General features: G+C 42.1%; 1 protein-coding gene across 1 annotated transcript in view; it reads right to left on the reverse strand.

Moving 5' to 3' along the window:
• The window catches only part of Dpp4 (dipeptidyl peptidase 4), a 76662-nt gene that overhangs the window by 50969 nt on the left and 2950 nt on the right, over positions 1 to 22743 (reverse strand). The window contains exons 3-5 of the mRNA XM_041631604.1: positions 3272 to 3367; positions 2614 to 2705; positions 1376 to 1456 (exon numbers count right to left, since the gene is read on the reverse strand). Coding sequence (XP_041487538.1) covers positions 1376 to 1456; positions 2614 to 2705; positions 3272 to 3367 — 269 coding nt within the window. The remainder of the gene's footprint in view (positions 1 to 1375; positions 1457 to 2613; positions 2706 to 3271; positions 3368 to 22743) is intronic.

Raw genomic sequence — 22743 nt, forward strand, 5'->3', positions numbered from 1 at the left:
ACACTGACGACTGCCTGAGTGGATAGAAGGATCTAAAAAACACAATGAAATGGAAAACACCAGTGATGAAAACACACATCACTAATGCTGGTGTCTGTGCCCAGCCAGGGAGCTACATCTCATAGTGTACGGCATCACACTTGTCAATGCAGGCTAAACAGTACCCTGAAGTGTTTTTATCATCCTACTTCTGTTTTACCTTCACGCATTAGCTTTTAACATTCATAACTGTCATCCATCAGTTTGCAGCTCTCGTTGGAATAATCTACACCATGAACAAGTTAATCCCAGAAGCTTGAGTTGATTGGAGGCAAGAATAAAGGAAGACACCAGGACTTTCAAATTTTTCACAAGTGAGTTTGATTAAGGCATTTAAATAAAAAGCACCGAGTTAGGCACACCACCACATAAACTGAGAGCAGCCATGGAGAAGCGATGCGGGCATCTGATTTGCTTAGAGGTGATGGGTTTAGCAGAACATGGAGTCTCCCTAAGCAGGAAATAGATCCCACGCGGTCTGGATCCAAGGTAAACACTATGACTGGGCGACACCATCCTGAGATGGCAAACAGAGGAGGGAGTGCTGACTTGGCCAGAGTCCAGCATGCTTGGTCTGTGAGATAAGGCCACTCAACTCTATTTATCCCAGGAAAAAAAGTCAAGGGTAGGAATCACCACCTTTGTATTCTGTTTTTTGGTATAGAGTATCTCTAGAGGTTTTCGGTCCTTCCTCCCCACTTTAAAACTCCCTGTTCTTGACAGCTGTTATCAACTGCAAAATAATCCAAAAAGCTCAGCTGGATGACCATGGAGAGGATGCGTGACTTAATGATAATCTTTTCAAATGCCTGAGAACTCTACTTTCCATCGGTGACTGGGAGGAGCTGGACGTTCTCAGTAGGACTTGTGTGATTTTTTTGTTCACTCAAGACTGGCTTGAATAAGGTTGGGATGTTGTCGGTGTCTTGTGCAGAGTCTCCTTGGTTAGATGGGATGTTAACATCTTTAAAACAAGTACTTACTGAAGGTCATACTATATATACATACACTGAAAAGAGGGGGACATGGGACCTGATACTGTGTGTACAAGTCAGATACATAAAGTTACTTTAAAATCATATCAATTCCTATGATAAATTTTATTAAGCTACATTGTTTGCCCTCCTAATGTATTAATTATGCCTTTTAGTACTTGAAATCATTAAGGTACATTCCTTTGAAGATACTCGGTAGATTTGTCATTTATAAATAACATATTAGATACAGACTGAATGGGTTTTTCTGTCAGTTATCCTTAAATAGGCATATAGTTGAAGTCAATTATAAAACAATGTATTCATTTTAAGATATCTCATAAGCAAAGAATTTTCTTTACCTTCACATAGTTGTATTCTAAGAGGACGAACCGTCCGTCAGGCGACACTGAATAATCACTGATAGAATCTCCAAAGCTTTCCTGTTGGTCAAGGAAAAGAAAGGAAACTGAATGGCTTGGATGCCTTCCCTGGTCATTCTCTAGGTAGAGGGAGCCCTGCGTAAAGGGACTGTGCCTTGAGAATGTCCAGTGACGATGGGATAGCACAGTCACCCACACAGATGGCAGTGGGGTTAGGGGGACAGCAATGAGAGCTAGAAAGCCAGAAAGGGAAGGACTGGCTGAGGGGGGTATGGTTCAGGGACACAGACAGGACTCTGTGAACAGGATGGGCAGCATGGACAGAGGGACAGCATGAGGGAGAAGGCTCATCTCTAGAGTGTGTTAGAGGGTTGCGTGTAATCATAATACAGCTTGGCTGTGCCAACATGGCGGAAGGAGGAAGGACATTAAGTCACAAAAACATAGGTCATGCACTACAAACTAAAGATTTTTGGTATGTGGAGGTGACTGTGCCATATCTACTTTGTTTATTTGTCACGGGACACCCTGGTGGCATGTGGAGGAGATCAGAAGGAAAACAGGGGGGATGGTAGCAGTCTGATCTCCAGACCAGCGACAAAGTCACAGGAAGAATAGAAATCTGTGGGATAGTTGGCATGCAGAGGGACTCCATAGTGTTGCGTAGCTAATTATAGAAGATGGTGGGAAAGTTAAAGACTATAAAGTTTTCAGTCGAAGTGACTTGGGAAACTTCGAGTGATTATTTACAAGACAGGAATTGAGCAAGAACATGATGGCTTGAGACACTAGGATACTGACAGGAAGAAAACTGGCCTAGCTTGGGATGCTGACTTTAATAGGCACACAGGGGCTGTGGAGGGTCTAGCAGGGTCAGGGAAAGTGAAGTCTCAGTCTTGGGACGTTAGTGTTAAGGTACATAAGAGAATCAAGCCCGGAGGAGAAACAGCAGTGCCAGGAAGTACATGCCGCGCACCCAAGGTGAGGAAAGGCAAAGCCCGAGGAACACTTACATTCAAACACACAGGCAGAGGAGGAATCACCAAAGGAGACTAAAAAGTAGCCAAGACGGGGAGCATTTCAAGAAGGAGAAGAGGATCCACGGGACCATATGTCGCAGAGTCCGACAGGGTGAGAAATGAGTCCTCATGATTTGAAAGGAAATGAAAACAGTCCCCAGAATTCCAGACATGAACTAAGTGTGTGACTAAACATACAAAGGTACTGTTCTTCAAGAAAATGGAGCTGTTTCCATGTTCAGCATTGACTAGCAAGATATTGTTTTCTTGTTTGTAGAGGTATTCATAATCTAAAGAGAGAAAATGGCCGGATCAGTATTACAAGTTGCTGCCAAACACTTCCCTAAGCTAAATGTTTAAAAATTAAGCTCACACAGGGCACAGAAACCCTCTATGCCAGGCAAACAGAAACAAAGGACATTGTACTAACACCCGTCCAGCGTCCATAGTTCATGTCAAGTTTTCAATTCACATTGAACTCTTTACAGCAGAAAACAAAGAAGTACTTCGGTTGGCTCCTGTCTGCCCCTTTGCTTTTTTTTTTTTCTTATTTTTATTTTTTGCTATTTCTGAGATAGTTTCTCTGTGTAGTTCTGGCTGTCCTGGAACTCACTCTGTAAACCAGGCTGGCCTTGAACTCACAAAGATCCACCTAACTCTGCCTCTTCCTCCCGAGTGCTGGTCTTAAAGGCGTGCATCATCACTGCCCAGCTCCCCCCTTAACTTCTAAGCAAGAACAAATACTCTGCATGAGTTTTGAAAGCGAGGACTGTCTCTTCTCACTGCCCAAAGCACTCAGCAGCCCAAGCTCACTAGAATGAATACAAATATAACAGTTCTATCTCATGGACCTTACCTGACACCCACCGCATTGAGTAGGACTTGATTCGAAATGTGTTCTTTAAATAATCAGCTAGCAAATAAGTTCTGCGGCTATCAGCTGCCGCATCATCTGTTGGCAGGAAAATAAAAAGAGGAAAATATTCAGTAAGATAGAATAGTGAAGTTTGGAATAAATTAATATACCTGATCACAAAATCTTAAAATAAGCTCACAGAATACAAACTATATCTTGAAAGATTTCAGATCATGTAAATGGGGTGAGAATTCCTTTAAGCACAGAGTATGTTCACGATCATACGAGTGAGGTTCATTGAGAATGTCTAGATCAGAAATATCAACAGGAATGCGGTGAGTATATTTCCCAGCAGCCATGGTTGAAGACAAAGATAATTTAATTATAATGGCATATTGCATTTAGAACAACATGTAAAAATATTATCATTTCAGCATTAACCAGTATTTAAATGTTACTAATTAGACTTCCCATAATCTTTTTTGGACTAATTCTTAAAAGTATGCCACCTTACAGCACACTTCCTTTTAACTGTGTTCATTTCAAGGCAATAGGTACATGAGGCCAGAGACTACTGTAGAGGATGCCACAGGGCCAGATCACCCTTTGCTGTGGTCTTCAGGTCATTTCTCAGTTCTGTTGTTCTTCAAAACCTTTGGTATATGCTGATCATTCTCATGAGAGATCTTGGTTTCTTTCATTGCTCTTTCTTAAACTTGGTGAGATTCATGGGGTTCTGTATTCTACTAGTAGGGACTCACATTCAAAGGCTAAAGTCATTTTTTAAATTTGTTTTTTTAAAGTAAGTGTGTGTGTGTGTCTTCCTTTATACTGGATCTGTGTTCTAACTCCCATCTTCAGGCTTGGTAACAAGCACCTTTACCCACTGAACCACCTTGCCAGTCCTTAAAATCATTTTTTATTATCTCTTTTGTCTCCTCCCACTTCTGTGTAAATGCCCTTGTTGATTCTTCCTGAGAAATCTGTTTCCAAGAGTCATGATTTCAGGTTCTCCATTGCTATCCCTCCTCCACACCACCAAGAGAACGCCTTTCAGCCTGGTGATCTTGTCCTCAACTCTCTCTGTTCAGGTGTTCTCTGTTGCCTCCAGGAACACCTGAAGGCCTTTGCTTGGCCCTAGCAACCCTCTACTGTCTGACAAAGCACTCTCTCCAGCTCGTGTCCACGGCCTGCAGATGCCATCTTTGGTGAGGGATAATTGTCTGTATTCTGTCAATCATGTTTTAAATAAACACTGATTGGCCAGGCAGGAAGTATTGGCAGGTCAACTAGACAGGAAGTAAACGTGGGGCAATGAGAACAGGAAAATGCTGGGAAGGAGGAAGCCCATTCCTCCCTAGTCCTTCCCGGACTACCAAAGAAGCAAGATGTGACCTACCCTGCTGAGAAAGGTACTGAGCCATGTGGCTAACATAGATAAGAATAATGAGTTAATATACGTGATAAGAGCTAATAAGAAGCCTGATCTTATGGGCCATTCAGTTTATAACCTATTTTAGACTCTCTGTGTGATTTTCTCTGGGACTAAACGGCTGGAGGACTGGGCAGGACATAAACCCCAACTGGCAGACCTTCATGTTACACATCTTATCCAGGCATGTGATCTGCCACTGAACACAGGTGCCATCTTTGGCTTTCCCGCCTCTGCTCCTCGTCCTCAATCAGTTCCTTGTAATGGCTTCAGCTGCTTTTGTTCTCTGTCTCTCAGCTCTTTCGTGAGGACTTCTGTCCCCTCTAATTTGCTTCTCATGTTCTTTTCGCTCTTATCACTTAATGACTTGTGTTGAGAGTTATTGTTTTAATGAAACTTATTCTTTAAAAAGTTTATATATGTATACAATGCATCCTGGTTGTTGTTACTCACCCACCCTTGCCAATTCCTACTCTTTCTTCCACGTTCTTTTTCCATGTTCACATCTTTTGTTTTGTGACCCACTGCATTTAACCATCTAAGTGAGCAAGAACAAGATAAGATTTCCTCCCCCAGAATCCATCAGTAGCCAGGATGGGTAGGACCCCATTGATTCCTTTCTCATTCATGACTGGCCATTGGCAGGCCCAATATTGTGCAAGCAACTGCAGCTCTTGTGAGCTCCAGCTTGAAATGTCTGTTTAGCAAACCGAATGCAAACCACTGAGTGCAGTTTCTATATATTCACAAATAGACCCAAAGCGGCAAACCCAGAGCATGGCCATACTGAAGCAAGTAGAACAAAAGATGTTCCTTGTATATGTATGTGTCTTTCTTTCTTTCTTTCTTTCTTTCTTTCTTTCTTTCTTTCTCCCTTTCTTTCTCTTTTCTAACTTGCCTTTTGCTAAGCAGGACACATTGGAAGACAGTTTGGAAACATCTAGATAAGCGAGTTCTGTGAGATGTGAATGCCAAGTCCAGGTTTTGACCTTTATCAAGTTCACAGTTCGCTGCCAAGGCATGACCTATTCTGTCACACTCGTGTAGGACATGCCCGTGTTCGTGTTGCTCCTTCCTCGTCTCCTTGCTCCCTGACATGGCACTGTTGCAGCGACAGATGAAGGTACTTGGCTGATCGCACGGTTTTCGTGGTGCGACCCAGGACATGCCGTTCACTTGACTTATTGGTTCAAAGCATTGTGCCAGCCAAGGAGAGCAGTTAATCATATGTTACCCATCAGCTCATAAAGAAATGCATTCCTTTTTCGTTTAGAGTTTTAGAAAAGATACTCGATGCATTCGGTTTTACTTCCTTGGCTGAAAATACTAGGTTGAACCGTGTGGAAATGCCAGTTGTCACTCATAAAAATCAGAATAGTAGCATTTAAAATGGATTGACTTAATAATAAGATCTCACCAAAGGGTTGGAGTGGTGTAATGAATCCTAGCTTCAGGATCAGAATTACTTCCAGGTGAAAAGTAATTCCAGAATGATAAGGTCCTGATAAAAGAGACTACGGTTTTGCAAAGCAGCCTTGACTTTGACCAATGGTCACAGTGTGTGTAAAGTATATTTCATTTTAAATAATTATGTTCCTTCATCATTAATCTTTTGTCTCTTGAACTCTGATTTGTAATAGTTCTACTTTGCAAAGATAAACTTCTTTGGAAATTAAATAGCTAATGAAATAAGTCTAAAAAGAAATATGCTCCTTATGACTCGCAAATGCATAAAGTTGTTAATAAAAAAACAGGCAAAAGAGGTATCTGGTTATAGTTTGCGGGTGCCATATGGCAACCAGTCAACATTCTGCACTGATGTTTGTTTCTGTGACGAGTACAAAGAAATAAAACAGGTGTTACTTCAGAATTCACTCTTGTAAAATATCAGCCTTGATGGACAAAAAAAAAAATTCAGTAAGAAGGAAGAAGCAATTAATAGCCAGGCTTCTCAGATGCTGAGACTGGGTTATCCAGTCTCATCTCCACTGAGTCACCAAACACTAGAAAAATGGCATAGCAGGTGACCTTGAAAGCCAAGGACCTGGTTTTGAGCACAGACTTACTTATCACACCACATGGGCTTAGGGGAAATACTACACCCTTGCTATAATTTAGGTCTAACCCATTGTACCAGTTTTAAGAGGCGCAATCTTGGAAAGAGGCAACTACGTCCTGAAGGTTTTACTCTCAGGAATGCATTTGAGCCTTATACATGGGCTATCATGGGCTGATGCTGCTGTTAAAAGATGTCTCCTACCCAATGCTAACTGACTATCACCCTGACCTTGACTTTCCCATCTTCTAGGACTATGAGAAATAAATGTCTATTCTTTGTAATCACCCAGCCTTAGATATTTTGTCATAGCAGCACAAAATGACTAATACAGAAATTGGTACCTGAGAAGTGGAGAGTTCCTAAGCAACATTGGAACTGGGTGATGGATAGAATCTGAACCACATGTCAAAACGTGCCTCCTGCTGTTACTGTGAATGTAGCACTAAGAACAATGTTAGTGACGGCTCCAAAGAACAGAGCTTCAGAGAAAGCCTCAGTCTTCTTTGAAATTATTCTAAGTGGTCATGTTAAGAAAGGTGGGAGACAGAATCGACTAACCTGGTCTCATAGGAAATCACAGAGACGAACCAGCAACCAGGAAACCTGCATGGGACTGACCTAGGCTCTCTGCATATATGCTTTTCTTGTGGGACTCCTAATAGTGGGAGCAAGCCTGTCTCTGACTCTCTTATGTGTTTTTGGAACTCCTTCCTTTTACCAGGTTGTCTCATCCAGCCTTAATGGAGAGGAGGTGCATAGTCTCACTGCAACTTGACATGCCATAGCTGGCTGATACACATGGGAGGCCTGCCCTTTTCTGAAGAGAAACAGAGGAGGAGTATGAGAAGGGAGAGAAAGTGGGAGACTAGGAGGAGAAGAGGAAGAGGGAGAAGAAACCTCAGTCAGGATGTAAAAACAAAACAGAAGAAAGGAAGGGAGGGAGGATGGGAAGACAGTGGAAGAAATAAGGACAGCACAGGCCACTCTAGCAAAATCTTAGACAGAAATGAGGACCATCTTTTTGGGGACTGGAGAAAAGACCATCCTTTCTTTGAGTGGCAAAGAACTTTGTTATCTACATATTATGGCTTTCTGAAAAGTACAATATAGGAGCTATGGCCATAAGTTGGTGAAAGAAATTTCTAAGCAAGGTGTTCAGGGTATTTTGTGGGTTTTCTTAACTGTCTATAGCAAAATTCAAGAATAAAGACATGAACTACAGAAAGAGCTGACAGTAGAGGGAATCAGAGCTTAAATACTTGGGAAATGTTCAATGACTAGGTCATAGTGATGAAAAGGGTATATTCAGAAAGAATGTCAAGGGTTCGGGCAAAGTAGTTATTTGAAACAGAGGTTAATGTATAAGAAGGGAACTCAGGACTGTATGCTCTGGGCTGTTTTATGGTGCTTAAGATGAACACCACAGAGTGGGTAAGACATGAGAAGTAGAAGAAGTTTATTTGACTAATTGTTCTGGAGACTGGGAAGTCCAAGATCATCAGTTCATGTTTTGTAAGCACCTTAAGCATAAATTACCACATGGCAACAAATTCTTCAAGAGAGGGCAAGGGTATATGCAATTTCCTTCAACATACTTCTTCAAACACAACAATCATCCTCTTGCCAGGGTAGAGCCCTCACTGCCCAATGCCTGCTGTGAGGCCCATCTTTAAGACTTCTGCACTGGAGTTAAATTTTCAACACATGAAGTTCAGAGATCACAAACGACAGCATTATTCACGAAAAGGCTGGAAGAATGATTTTAAACACATGTTGGAGATTATTGGCCCTGCCCTTTTCATCATAGACATGGGCGTGTCAAGGCAAGAGACCAAAAGAGAAGCCTTGCATGTCGACAGGAACACAGTATTTACTACCATGAGTTGCCTTGAATCTATACTCCCTGAATTCTGGTGCAATGTTCTTCTGCTGCCCTGTGGGTGGCTTTAGGAGTGTCTCGGTGGTCACTTTGGAAGATATTGGTCACACTCTTTGGTGGCATATATGCAGTACATGCACTATCGCCTCTACAGATAACATTATGCATGATCTTTGGAGGCATAGCAGTCACCACCTGGTCTCATATAATTTCAGAAAGCCTGTACTTAGGGCCTGTACAGAGAGCTATCTTGGTAGCATTGCTCTAGAAAGTCACAGTAGGACAAAGTTCAGAAGAGCAATGAGATAGAGTCTGCAATGAGATTTGAGAGCTGGGCTAGTATGAGGGAACTAGCTTGAAATGCCATCCTGGGGAAGTCACAGGCACAAGACTTCAATCTGCAAGAGATGCTATATGGGTTGTGCTTAGCAAGAGACTAAAGACCGGCCCAAGTGCACCTAAAAGTAAACATTGAACCAAATGTTTTTCTCAATACACAAAAGAATTAATGAGGCTGTCCCTGTTGGGTTTTGGGCTTACCATAGACCTACCATTCCTTTCTTGCCTTTTACTTTCTTTTGAAATAGGAGCAACTATCACATTTCTATACCGCCATTGTAGTTTAAAGCATGTAACATGCTTGATTTCAGATCCACAGCTGGAGAAAACCTACGTCAGAATGAGTCTTCTCTTGAGCTCTATCATTTCTGACTTAAATGAGGCTCTTCACTGGGTGCTTTTGAGTGGATGCTAGAATTAGCTTCTAGAGTTAAGCAGGTACTGGATGTCAGAAGGGTGGTAAATGTTTCAGTCTAAATGTTCCTCAAAAGTCATGCACCAAAACTCACTCTCTGTTGTGGTATTAAGAGACAGGACTTGCAGACATTACATGGAGAGAGAATCCTTAGAACACACAGCTCTAAATGGGAGGTCTCCATTAAATCTCAACCCTCAGCGCTCAAGGAACCCAACAGAAGAGGAGGCAGAAAGAGTGTAAGAGAGAGGGAATGAAGAACACCAGGAGAACAAGGATCTCTTAATGAACTATACAAGGCACATATGAGCTCACAGAGATTGACACAGCAAGCCCAGGGCCTATGTGTGTCTTCCCCAGATCCTCTGCCTGTATATTACAGCTTTTAGTATGGGACTCCTGAGGATGTCCACAAGTGGTTCTCTGATTCTTGTGCCTGCTCTTGGGGCTCTTTTCCTTCTGTTGGGCTGCCTTGTCCTAGTTTCAATGTGATGGTTTGTGTTTTATCGTATTATATTTTAATTTGTCATGTCTGGCTGTTATCTTTTAGAAAAAGCCTGATCATTCTTTTTTAATGAAAGGCAATATCTTAGGGTTTCTATTGCTGTGAAAAGACACCAAGATCATGGCAACTTTTACAAAGAAGTGGTGGCTTACAATATCAGAGGTTTAGTTCATTATCATTGTAGGGAACATGGTGGCATGCAGGCAGACATGGTGCTGGAGAAAAAGTTACTGTATGTTGATATACAGGCAACAGGAAGTAAACTGTCTCACTGGTCTTGTCTTGAGCATATAAGAGACCTCAAAGTCCACCCTCACAGTGACACACTTCCTTTAATGAGACCACACCTACTCCAACAAGGCCACACCTCCAAATAGTGCCACTCTCTTTGGGGGCCATTTTTTTTTTCAAACCACCACAGACAGAAAGGGAGTGGATCTGAATGGGAAGGGAAGGAAGAAGAACTAGGAGGAGTAGAGGGAGAGGAAACTATAATCAGGATATAGTGTATGATAAAATATCTATTTTCAATAAAAGGAAGGAAATGAAAAAAATAAGGGACAGGGCCTGTAGAAAAGTGACTGAGTCATGAACACTCTGCTCTCATGGAGTAATCAGAACTTCATAAAAAAAAATACTGTAGTGAATTAACTTGTCCTTCTGTCCTTCTGCCTTTCTGCCATTAGGGCAATATCACAAAGACCCTTATCAGATACTGAATTCTCTGTGGTGCCATGGTCCCAGGCTTCACATCCTCTATAATTGTAAGACAATTTTGGTTTCTACTAATTACCCAATCTCTGGTATTTTGTTATAAGGACACAAAAATGGCTGAGACAGGCATGCAAAGACTCACGTTTTCAATACACAAATATCATTTTAAGGCTTAGGGGAGTTTTCATTGTTGAGATGAGGTAACATTTCTAATATGTTTTATTGAAGACTTAGTTTTAGGAAGCTCTACAGCTATGCCACTGTGTATTATTGAGTTGTTCCAAGCATTCTATAGAAAGTCAGGATGCAAAAAGAAAGAGAGAGAGAAACAGAGAGAGACGGGGGGAAGGAAGAAAGGAAGAAAGAATGAACAAACTGAAAAATGTTCTCTGGAGTACCTACAGTGATGCTGAGATTAACAATTCAGCTTCAAGAAAATAACAGTCAATTAAGTTTCACTATGTTCATAATGGAGGCATGTGACAAGAAAGAACAACTTAGAAACCTGAGACTCTGCTCAACTTGGGATATACACACACTACTTTAAGCAATGCACATAGCAACCTCGGACCCCCACCTACACTGAGCTGCCTGCACAACCTGCTCCAAACAGAGAATATGTTTTTATGTCCAAAATAGTCATCAGTGATTCCCCTTTAATGGAGAGATCCTGTGCTAATATATCTTTAGATATATCTAGGTATGGGCATGAGAAGGTTGATCCAATTCAGACTGGTCTGGGCATGTAAAGCAAGACAGTATAGCCTCTGAATGAACTATTAGAGAAAATGCCCTATTAGCACCTTACATCTTTGCATAATTGGCTGTGCACAAGATTAAATTCAGAAACATCACAGGAAGGAATGTGCTTGGTAGACAAAGGGTTACACAACCCAAATCTGTCCATCAAAATATGAAAACATACCCCCCCCCCTCATAGTTAGCTCCTTCTCTTAAACTCCATAAAAAGATATTCCAAGAAATAACCAGGGCCCTTGAGTATTCTCCCATTTAGGTGCCATGCTGTCTCTCTCTAGGAAGCCTAAAGTTTCCTTGCCAATTTGCAATCTGTGTATGCCTCCCCACTTCCCATTTCTTTTACTAAAACATGAAACTTTAAGCATAAAAAAAGACATCAAGATCCTGGAAAAAGTTAGGTTCATTGCATCCCTCTGAGTTTTGAGCTCAGAATGTGTGTATTCTCCAGCCTTTGACACAGTTCCTCCCTGCACTCAGCGTTTCCTTAGACTTTCTCCTGTTTGTGCATCTGTGTGACCAATTTTTACCCTACATCTCCTGTGACTTCTAGGTTAGCATGAAACCTTAGTAGATAGAAATAAAGTCTGTACCAGTTGTAAGGTTGCAACATCTTCATCTGGAGTTGCAGTTTTTGTTGAATGACTAAGTGGGCAATAATTTGGGTTCTGTGGTCAATAAGTTGTCTGACCTTTGTTGTAGCTATTCAAGTCGGCCTTTGTAACTCGAAAGTCATTACAACCAACCTGTAAATGAATGAATGGTGCTGTGTTTGCATAAAACTTTATTTGCAAAAGCAGATGACTGATGTGGAGGGTTAAATAAGGGCAAATCATACACTTCTCAAGATTAGATGAGCAGATACTGAGATTGATGTAGAAGACCTGGAAGCAATAAGAACATGGTCTTTTAAAAGGCAACAGAGAGCAAATGGGCCCCGTATTTGGGTCATGATAAAGCAATGTTGCCACTGGTGTGGAACAATGAGCCATGCTGACCGCTGCAAGGGAAGGTCCAGGAGGATTCACACACAAAGCCAATGCTACAGAGGACCACAGGCTTGCTTATTACTGTTGGAAGTAAAACAAACCTTTATTCTGATTATAGCTACTCTCTCAGCCCTTGATAGAACTCACCTAGGAATAAACACAACAACAAAGGCTTAAACTAATACAACAGGAGTGTCTATGCCTTGCTAAGCTGCTGGACAGTGTGAGCCAGAGTAATCTGAAGCGATAAGAAACGGGTGAAGGAGAAAACTTAAGTATCAGGATAAATGACTCATAGATCAAATCAAATTGCTTCAACCTAGGGGGTAGTTTCTCTGATGACAAATAACTGGAAATAATTGTGGAGAGATATTGACTATGGGTGTCATCATGCAAACTGGGGATGATCAGCTGGTATTTGAAAGAATACCCATCATTTAGGGAAGCTGGAAAACTCTGATACTGACTCACTGAAGAACTTCCCACCCAGAAATTTTTATAATCATAATCAACAAAGCTCCTCTTTGGGACAGATGTTTCTAATCCAAGATTCAAAGAAAAGCAATCATTGGAAAATGTCCCATAAGACATGGTTCCTTTTTCAGTGTTTACCAGGCAAAATTTTAGCACCACGGGGCACATGGTAAATATTATTATGCTTCAAGCCCTGGGACTGTTAAGAAACAAAACACTTGGGAAATGTATCCAGAATCACATTTATGGCTCTTCTAGCTTTCTTTTGGTGTGCCGGATAGTTCAAGGCATTGTGTATTTTATTAAGTCACTTATTCTATTCATCTTAGTCTTACCCATTGTTAAAGATAAATAGACCGAGACACAGATAGTTGTGACCAAAGTGCCATTACTAATAAACACCCAAGCCACAACTGAATGGGCTCCAAGGGGTGCGGTTGTGACTTTCTTTTAAACCAGTCTAAACATCTGGAAAAGTAAGTGCACGTGCTAAGTGCTGTGAGAGCAGATGTTGTGAACTGGTGGGGGGTGAATTAGACCTTATGGAGGTGTGAATTCAGTGCTTGCAGCTGGCTGAAATAGACAGACAGTTAAAAGTTGACCTCTCCCTGGAGGCGGCACGAAAGGTGGCTGTTCCCTCTTCACAAAGGGATGTGGTAAGGATAGCAGCTCCTGGAACAATCTGTTCCACCAGCATTCTCTCCTCTACATGATTTTCATCTTTTTTCTCTAAATTCTCTAAAACTAGTTAGGTAAGGCTCAATACAGATTTCTTCTATTTTTTTTTTAAAGATTCCTAGATTTTAAAAATTACAGAATGCTGAATAATGCATGCCCTGTGATAATAGATATTTGAAGGGTATAGTATGACCTAATGAAAAATCCACAGCTTCTTCTTCATCAGAGTCACACAGGGACTACCAGGCTCATCACTGTGCACTGGGCCCTCCTGTTTGCTTCATCCTTCCCTTGGAGGTCAGAGGGTTGCAGAGTCTTCCTTCTGACAATGCCTTGGCCATCCGAGGCCTCACAACCTTGGTTTCCTGACTTGCAAAGCCCATGGTCATCCTTTCATCTTTTCCCTTTTGAGCCTTTAAGTTTCTCTTCACTATTTACTTCTTCCCAGTTCTTAAGTGTGCGTGAGGAGGATCCCTCATAAGGAAACGCTTGCCAGACCTTGCTACCTGTTTGAGCCTCTTCCTGATCTTGGGTGCTAGTGATGGCTTCATAAGCACATCTTCCGTAGTCACAATAATCTCATCCCACCGTCTCACCTGCCTCACTCCATCACCCAAATGTGCCTCTTCTTCCCCGACTTCTTTTGTTTATTTTCCACACCAGACATTTGACCAGTTGACCAAGACGTTTTGTGTTATTCTTTGAATACACAACCTAAAGTCTCTTCTTTCATCAGATTCGAATTGCACCAATGGAGTGAACGTACCTTTCTTTGTCAAGCCCAGCTAGCACTGTACAGAGAGCAGTGGGGCATGATCTAGCACAGGATGACTCGAGTCTGTATTGATGAACCTATTATGTAAGAAATGAACGGGGCACCCTGTGCTGTCCTCTGACTGCCTTCCATAGGCTGAGGGATGAACACTCACACACATGAGAAAACAAAAGATATTCCTTTTATTCTGACTCTCCTTTAATTCATTGGATGCTTACTCAACACCTATAGTGCTATGCAATATTCTGGGTACTAGAGATATAACTAAAGAAAACACAAAAGACTGACTTTCTGGAAGCTTGCATTCTAAAAGGGGAGACATGGGAGCAAAGAAGTCGGCAATGGTGCCAGCTAGGTGGTACTAAGTGCCATGGAGAAAACAAACCAGGGAAAGAAGAGGAGTGTTCGCTTCGTGATGTTTCTGTTTTTACCAGGAGAGTCTGAAAGGCCGATGGACAAGAAACATTTGAAACAAGACCTGAAAGTGAGCAAGGTAGCATCATACTAACTCGGGTTAATAGTCTCCGGAGAAAGGAGAGCAAGAGGCACGAGCTACACAGAGACAGGAGGGAGCTCAGACAAGTGAGTCTCAGACTTGATGGCCAGCTGACCACTGCAATAGCTGTTTTCACGTTAAGGAGATAGGACGCCACTGACTGGTTCTGAGGCAAGAAGGAGATGGTTTGCCTATGTTTAAATATAAACACTGCCTGTGTTTTCTATTGCTGGTTAACAAATTACCACAACCTCAGTGGATTAATCACCGATCCCAGCTCCAAGTCCCCAGCATACCAGCCCTGAGTTCTATAGGTCACTGAGTCCAGCCGACCACAGCTGGTTCTTCTCCTCTGAGTTTAGGGAGTGTGAAATCAAGGGCTGACTGGCTGGGGGTTGGAATTTGGAGGCTCTGAGGAGAAATCTGACCCCGAGCTCACCACACTGTCATCAGGTTTATTTCATTGGGATTGTGAGGGTGGAATTTTTGTTTATTTACTGACTCAGAGCCAGGGCTGCTCTTTCCTCTTAGAGAATGCGCACATTCCTAGAAACATGAATCTTCATCTTCCAAGTCAGCAAGAGCAGACAGAAATCCTTCCTGTGCCTACAATCTCTAACTTCCTATGTTGTGACCAATCGATGGTGTTAACAAAGAACCGTGGGGGTTTGTGTTTTTTTTAAAGGTTTATTTATTTATTATATATACTGTATTCTGCACCAGATCTCATTACAGATGGTTGTGAGCCACCATGTGGTTGCTGGGAATTGAACTCAGGACCTTCGGAAGAACAGGCAGTGCTCCTAACCTCTGAGCCATCTCTCCAGCTCTGAACCATGGGGTTTTGAAGTAAGGAGGCAGAGAAAGGGAAGGGTGTTTTCTTTTGAAGATGTGAGAGATTACGTCATACTTGTGACTGAATAGAAATGAACAAAATAATGATCCTCCAGACAGAGAGTTAAATCTTTGTCTTGGGGATGGGATTCATGGCACAAACGGAGGGTCTGGTCTTAGACAGGAACTGGTCCAGCATCCTGAATGAGTGCATAGATGGATTGGTAAGAACTGCATTATCTTCAACAGGTTTGGGGTTCTTATTAAAATAGCAGGCAGGGTCTTAACCTGAGAAGCACAGTGGAGGCTCGAGGGGTAGGTCATACAAAGAATCCTCATTAAGGGAGCAGACAAATCAAGGAATTTCCAAAAATGGTTTCCCCACAGACACAATAGACCATAAGTGTGTTATGATTTAGGAGCAAGGAGTTGTTCTGCCTTGGCTTCTGTATATTCTCTTTGGTGTGGATAAACTACTTTTATTTATTTTTAGACAGACTTGTTGCTATGCCTGTTAATCCTTCCCCCAACACACACACACACACACACACACACACACACTAAAATTTGAAAGACTTAGGCCATCAGCTAGGTTCTTTTGTCCATGTATAACTGTCACAGTTTCTAGGGATTTGAGGTTATTTTACTTGCTTTTCCTTTGTTTATTTTGTTTTTATAGCCATTAATTATTTTTAGTCTTACTTTTCCTGACTTAATTTTTTAGGTCTAATTTTTACCATCTTTTAAATATTGGCTCATTTAGAAGCTGGTGAAATGGTTCTGCAGTTCAGAGACTGCCTGCTCTTCTAGAAGACCCATGCTCTATTCCCAGTACCCACTTGTTGGCTCCCAGCTCTCTGTAACTCCAGTCTTAGGGGATGCCCTCTCTGACGTCTTTGAGCACAGAATGCCTATAGTACAAAGATATACATGCAGGCCAAACATCCATACACAAAAAATAAAATAAAAAATAAACACAAAACATTTAATGCTCATTTTATATTGACTGTTTTTTGTCAAGGTTTATGTCTGCCAATTGGATAAAATGCGATAGTTCTTATGTACTCTTACAGGAAACTAGATGGTATTTTTCTTTAAATGTCTCTAACTTCCTCTGTTGCCTCAAATTTATATAGTAAATATTGTGGAATTCAGTTTTTTCCTGTTTCCAATTTCTTTGGAGGCCAAGATAAGGAAAATGCTGGAGTCAACATGTCCATGGAGAAAAGGAGCATCAAAATATCGTCTTACCATCGACTCGGGTAGTTAGGGAAGAAAGTGAGGAGAGGGTTACAAAATCCAGTTCCCTGAAGAACAGAGCTAGCCTGATGCTTGTCCTTTTGCTGGACACTTACATCTTCCTAATACAAAGAACAGAGGGCAGTAGCAAGATGGGTGGCAATGTGCACAACCCATTTGGTCTTCCAGAATCTTCACTTGCATGGTCCCTTTTCCCTGCGCTAAAGAATGGAGTTCCTCTTCAACCCTAGAAAGGCTGGTGCTTATTAGTCTAGTAAAATCACGATGAACTGTTTTCCTTGCTGATAGCTAATTTAAACAGAGAAGGGGCAACATTTTAGCTGATAAAATTTAATGCAACTCTGCCTCAAGTCAGGAGATTTCTATAAAAAGTTTCCCCACTGATGCAATGGGCCGTAGAGAAAGAACGGCATCCCCTCCTTCCCTGAAAGCCCCGTGAACAGGTGATATAGCTATATATGGACATATATAGTCCAGCTGTGCTCAACCAGAACCAAGGACGAGAGATCCTGCAGAAGACACGCTGGAGGAAAACTGCCAAATGACGAGAGGATGACAGATTTGAAAGGTAAAAAGATCTGGAGACTGTTGTCTGGTCGCGACACTAACGAACTAAAACATTGGCTCATTTCTAGACTTCCAGTTAAGCAAAATGCTGATAAGAACACAATGATGAGAGTCTGCATTTGTAAACAACTGATTAGGTGCTGGTTTCCTACAGACAAAAATATCCCCACTTAATATAATCTTCCTACCGAATCCTGGGACTGTAAATTTGGGGGAACTGAACAAATAGGTGTGACCTGCGTGGCTGGCGTCAGCTTGGGGACTGGGACGATGGAAGAATTGTATTCAGGCCCAGTAATCATTAATCTTTCTTTCGCACTTGGCGGGTTTCCATGCGAGCTTTCCTGGACAGTGCTTGACATTTACGTTTGAGGGCTCCCAGGGCACTTTGATCATTTACTAGAAGAGCTCTCGGGTCTCTTATTACAGTTCATGTTCAGGTTTCTTTGAATATTGTGAACCATTTGAGGACAGAGGTCAGGGCTATCATCTTTACATTCCTCCTGACACAGTGCCGCCCTTTACAATATGTTCCAAGGATATTTGCTGAGCAGGAAGATTGCAAAACTGGTCTAGGAGAAGGGTGTAGAGAAGGCCCCAGCTTGGCCTTGGGAGGAGAATTTGCCAGAGGCACTTCTCTGCAGATTAGCTCAGGAAAACTCTAGGCTACTAGGCTGGCTCTTAGGAACCCTAGGCTCTCCTCCCTGCATTCCTCGCATCCCTGTGCTGTCTTACCTCTAAAACTCACTAGAGCAAACCAGTTTATTCCATCTCCAGGACACCATCATCTCCCCTCCCACAGGTACAAACTAGCCCTTGCCCCCAAACACTGTCCACACAGGAATCAGAGACATACTTTCCAGTGTAACTAATATGTCTTCCTTGTCGTTAAACCCTCCAGTGGCTCAGAATCTAATAGAGAAACTAATGGAGACTAATAGAGAAACGCCCTTCTGTAGCCGTCATCTCCCCATCCCATTTTGCTTTGGTCACAATTGTTTGCTACCATCTGAATTAATTCCTACAACTGCCCATAGCGCAACTTCAGTAGACTATAAAGACCCAAGGAAGGTGGTCCTTATGCACATCTCTTGGGATCAGAGTCCCCACACTCTCAACAACTGTCCGCGTTATAAAAGGGTTGTTGGCGTGACGAGGACTGCAATACTCTAGGACTTTAGGCCTGAAGAGGTGCTAAGTCTCATGCTTGAACTAATTATATGGTCTGGAGTGGAAGAATAAATGAGCATGAAGAGCTAAGACTCACCTTAGACTCGTGGTGCGGAGCTTAAGTAAGGTGGGTATGAATAGGAGCCGGATAACTCAGGTTGGGGAATGTGAAGTCGGGGAAGGCATGAATTGTGCCACATTTGTGTGCTGGTCTTCCGATTTCATTTTCCTCGCTTACATATTCTGAGCTCCCAGAAGCTAAGAACAAGATCACTACAGGCTTTGGCTCTGATTTAAATTACTTTTTTGCAGACTTAAGATGGGTAAATTATACAGTGTACACTCACGGGTCTATTTCTTTCACATAGTGAGCCAAATACTGAAGAAATGTATTCATCAGTGTGGACACTCAAGGAGAGAGAAGGGTCTATAAGCTAGAGAAGCTTCATATGAAGCTATACTTTTGAAGTCCAACGTAAAACTGAAAGCCCTATCTATGCCTGGAAACTAATAAAACAGCTCAGAAGTGCTAAGTTTGTGGTTCGGGGTTATTCTCAAATTGAGAGGCCACTTCCTTGCTGAGGTTGCAAGGGAGCGGAGAAGAGTGCGGCTGGAAATATTTACAAGATATTGATTTACAACTATGAAAGGATTAGCATTCAACCATAAGGCAATGATTAAACATTAACTCTGAAAAACTGGCCATCAAAGCATTTCTTTAAATCAGTTATTTCTGAGGACTGGCCCGCTCACGGGAGACTCTAAGATTTGGATTCCCAACACCTACTACTTACTTACAAGCCCGTAAGCTTTCCATACCCTAGTGTCTTCAAGGCTTAAAAGATATGGATCTCTCTCACTGAAATCAGCTATTCTGCGAAGATTAGATGGAATAACATAACTTGTATCAGAAACAAGGCAAGTGTTGGTGATAAACTGGGATGGACTACTAACGCTACTTAATGTAATACCACTTAGTGAAGCCAGAGTGAAAACCAGGGACACTTAAGGGGAAGGAAAAGACCCCCCCCCCAACAACACACACACACACACACACACACGAGAGTCTGCTTCAAGATTCACCAGCTGAGTCAAGAACACAATTAACAAAGCTCACTGAAAAGGTTGTCTAACATAGAGATATTCCTTTTCTACAGAGCTCTTTCCCAATAAGAATTCTTAAGTAGTCACAAACCATGTTGAAGTCTTAAGCATACGTGCCTTTCAAAACGATCTTACCTCTTATCCTAGATGAGAATCTCTAATGTTCTGGGGATTTTACAAACAAGCCTATAAACTTTTTAACTCCCTGTGCGGCCTTGTGTGCTGGTTTTTATCTTATCAGCTGTAATCCTGTCCAGTGTACCTGGTAACAACCCTCTGATCTCATTGAGTTCCTTAGCAACCCTTTGAGATGTAACTTCAGAAAGCACCAAGATCTTTTGTAAGGCTATGGTAAAAAAGACTTAAGCCCAGCTCCCTCCTGAGAAGCTCGTACCTATGCTCAGGTTTATCCTGTTCTTTCCATTAACCTTCTATGTTAAAAATCGCTTCGTAATGAACTTCAACTCTTTCTCAGACTGGCACGTCCTGAAATGTTTCTGTGGTGAGGTCGATCCCGGCTTCACCTCAGTGAGTAGTGGTCTCTGAAAGGAATTCCTCCTGCCATTGCAGGTGGCAACATGCAGCTGTGTCTCAGTTCTCTCCCACCCCTACCGTCGATAGGACCATTCAAAAGCACAGATGCTGGCCTGGGGTCTTTCAGTGGATAGAGCATGTGCCCAGCACACATGAGGCCCCCTAATTTAATCCCAAGGACTCTCCAGCATCACCTAAGGTTATTGGGTGGGAAAAATGGAATGATAATTCTTTTTTTTTTTTTGGTTTTTCGAGACAGGGTTTCTCTGTGGCTTTGGAGTCTGTCATGGAACTAGCTTTGTAGACCAGGCTGGTCTTGGAATGATAATTCTTGAAGTACATTTAGGATGTAGACATTAACAGTGGAGACATTATGTTACAGCTATGTAAATTAGAGGCTGTAATAATTATGTTAATAAGACCCAGCTGATTTTATAATTGATCCCAAGCTAACGAAATGACAGTGGGGTTTAACAATTTCAAGTATCAGCTGTAGGCATATAGTCTGTGTGTGGCTATCTACTCTACAGAACACTAAGAAAACTTCTGAATTTCTTCGTTATCCATCCTCCGAGAGGGTCCTGTGATATGCACCTTCTGCTGTTTATCAGGCTCTCCCCACACCCTTGTATCGGGGTTCTTCTGTACTGCTAATACCAAACACCAGAACTGATGTGATGGCCACGTCTGAGGAAAAATCATGGCAGGCACCAGGCCTTCCTGCTTAGCCCTTCTTGTGTGATTCCTTCAAGAGAATCCATCTGCCTTGCTGACTTCAGAGGATCTCATCAGGGAAACTTAGGTTTCCAGTTAAGCACAAGGTGAGGAACCTCGCATAAGATCCTCTATCTTCGGGTTAACCTTTCAGGTGATAAACTCAGGAGACTCAGGAGAGACCCTAAACCAGGATCCCAAGGTGATCCCCACCCAAATTCCTCAACTCACAATATAGGAGATAATGCCTGTTGCCTCAAGCTTCATGAAGAAGTAACTTTTTTTTTTCAAATGTAAATGGCAATAGTACTACTTTGCCCAAGAGTTCTTTTACTGATTAAATGAGAAACACTTGGAGACCCTCAGCCCAATTCAAGGCACAGAGTGAACACACCTCCGCCACAAAGCAAACTGCTTCTGTGTTCTTTCCAGACACCTCCCCCTGGGGCCTCAAGACTTATCGTTAAAAAGCACACCACACCAGCTCCGGTCAGTCTCTTTAGGTTGTTATTCCTTGACCATTAACCAGGCAAACAATCTCGTCTCTCTGGGTTTCGGACCCCTTTTGAGAGGAGAGGAAACAATTTTCAAGGCAAAGTTAGCTAGGGAAATGAAAGCCCAAGTTGTTGGCCAGACAAAGACCAAGCACAGATGACAGGATCACTCAGGAGGGCTGAGGACTGTCAACTGAGCTTTTACACAGCAGAATATGTCGGTGTTGTCCTCTGATGCACACAAAGCTTTCTTTCAGACTCATTTCTGTTCTTTCAACTGGGAATCGATGCTGGATTTTCTCAGGCACACTGTATAGATGTTATCTGTTTCTCTGGCTCCTCCTTTCTCCTCATATTTAGGTTTTCTTTTAGTATGGGGGTGTGGATGAGAAGTCAGGTTTTGCGTGAATTAAAAGATGGTATTAGGGAAATATACTGTGGCGCAGACGCAAAGGAACAAAAGAAGAGGGATATTTCCATTCCATAACTAAACAGAGGACTAAAGCTATTTGGCAACTGAATATCTCAAACATCACACTACAAAGTGAAGTAATCACAAATTATGAATGAAAACACTTCATTTCCACTTGGCTGTTGGCTATTCGATAGGTAACATGTTGCTATGTTTTGCTGCTGGTTCTTGGGAAACACAATGTACCATGTCTCTAACAAAGCAAGTGGAAGGTTAAAGAAAAGCTTTACCTACGCTACACATTCACCAAGCCCTGAAGATTTTTGTTTTTGTCTTTTTCCTGGAGAAGAGCAAGCTTCTCAGCTAACTTCTGACTTCAGGAAGCATTTTATCTTTACAAATAAAAAGACAATACGCTGAAGTCCCTCCACCCCTGTTCCCTGTGTTTACCGCACCTAGTTCGGTTGACATCAGCATTTCATATGGAAACACTTGACTTTATCTCAAACTAGCCTCTCAGGGGAAGAATTTGGGTTTGCCCTTTTCATCCAATCCTTTTAACTGTTTAATTCTTTGCTTTGTACACAGATCTAGGTCTCTTTTGTTTTCAATGAAATCTCCCTCTTCTCTTTTCTTTCTCCCTACTTCAAAACCTCTTTTTCTCTTTCACCCTACACTTCTCCCCTCCCATTTCTTCCTTGCCTGAGGTTGTGTGATGTTAAACCTTGGGCATGGGGTGGGGTGGGCAGACACCTCATCACCTCATCACTACGAGGCTGGGTTCATCCCTTACAGTGTGGCACAGCCCAGGAAAGGTATTGCTGACCTAGTGGAAATGCTATGTGCCTGGGCTCTCATCTCTGCCCCTTATG

The sequence above is a fragment of the Microtus oregoni genome, unplaced genomic scaffold (assembly GCF_018167655.1).
Source record: "Microtus oregoni isolate MIOR12 unplaced genomic scaffold, Mior012 000037F_ref0000500, whole genome shotgun sequence".
Taxonomy (NCBI): Eukaryota; Metazoa; Chordata; class Mammalia; order Rodentia; family Cricetidae; genus Microtus; species Microtus oregoni.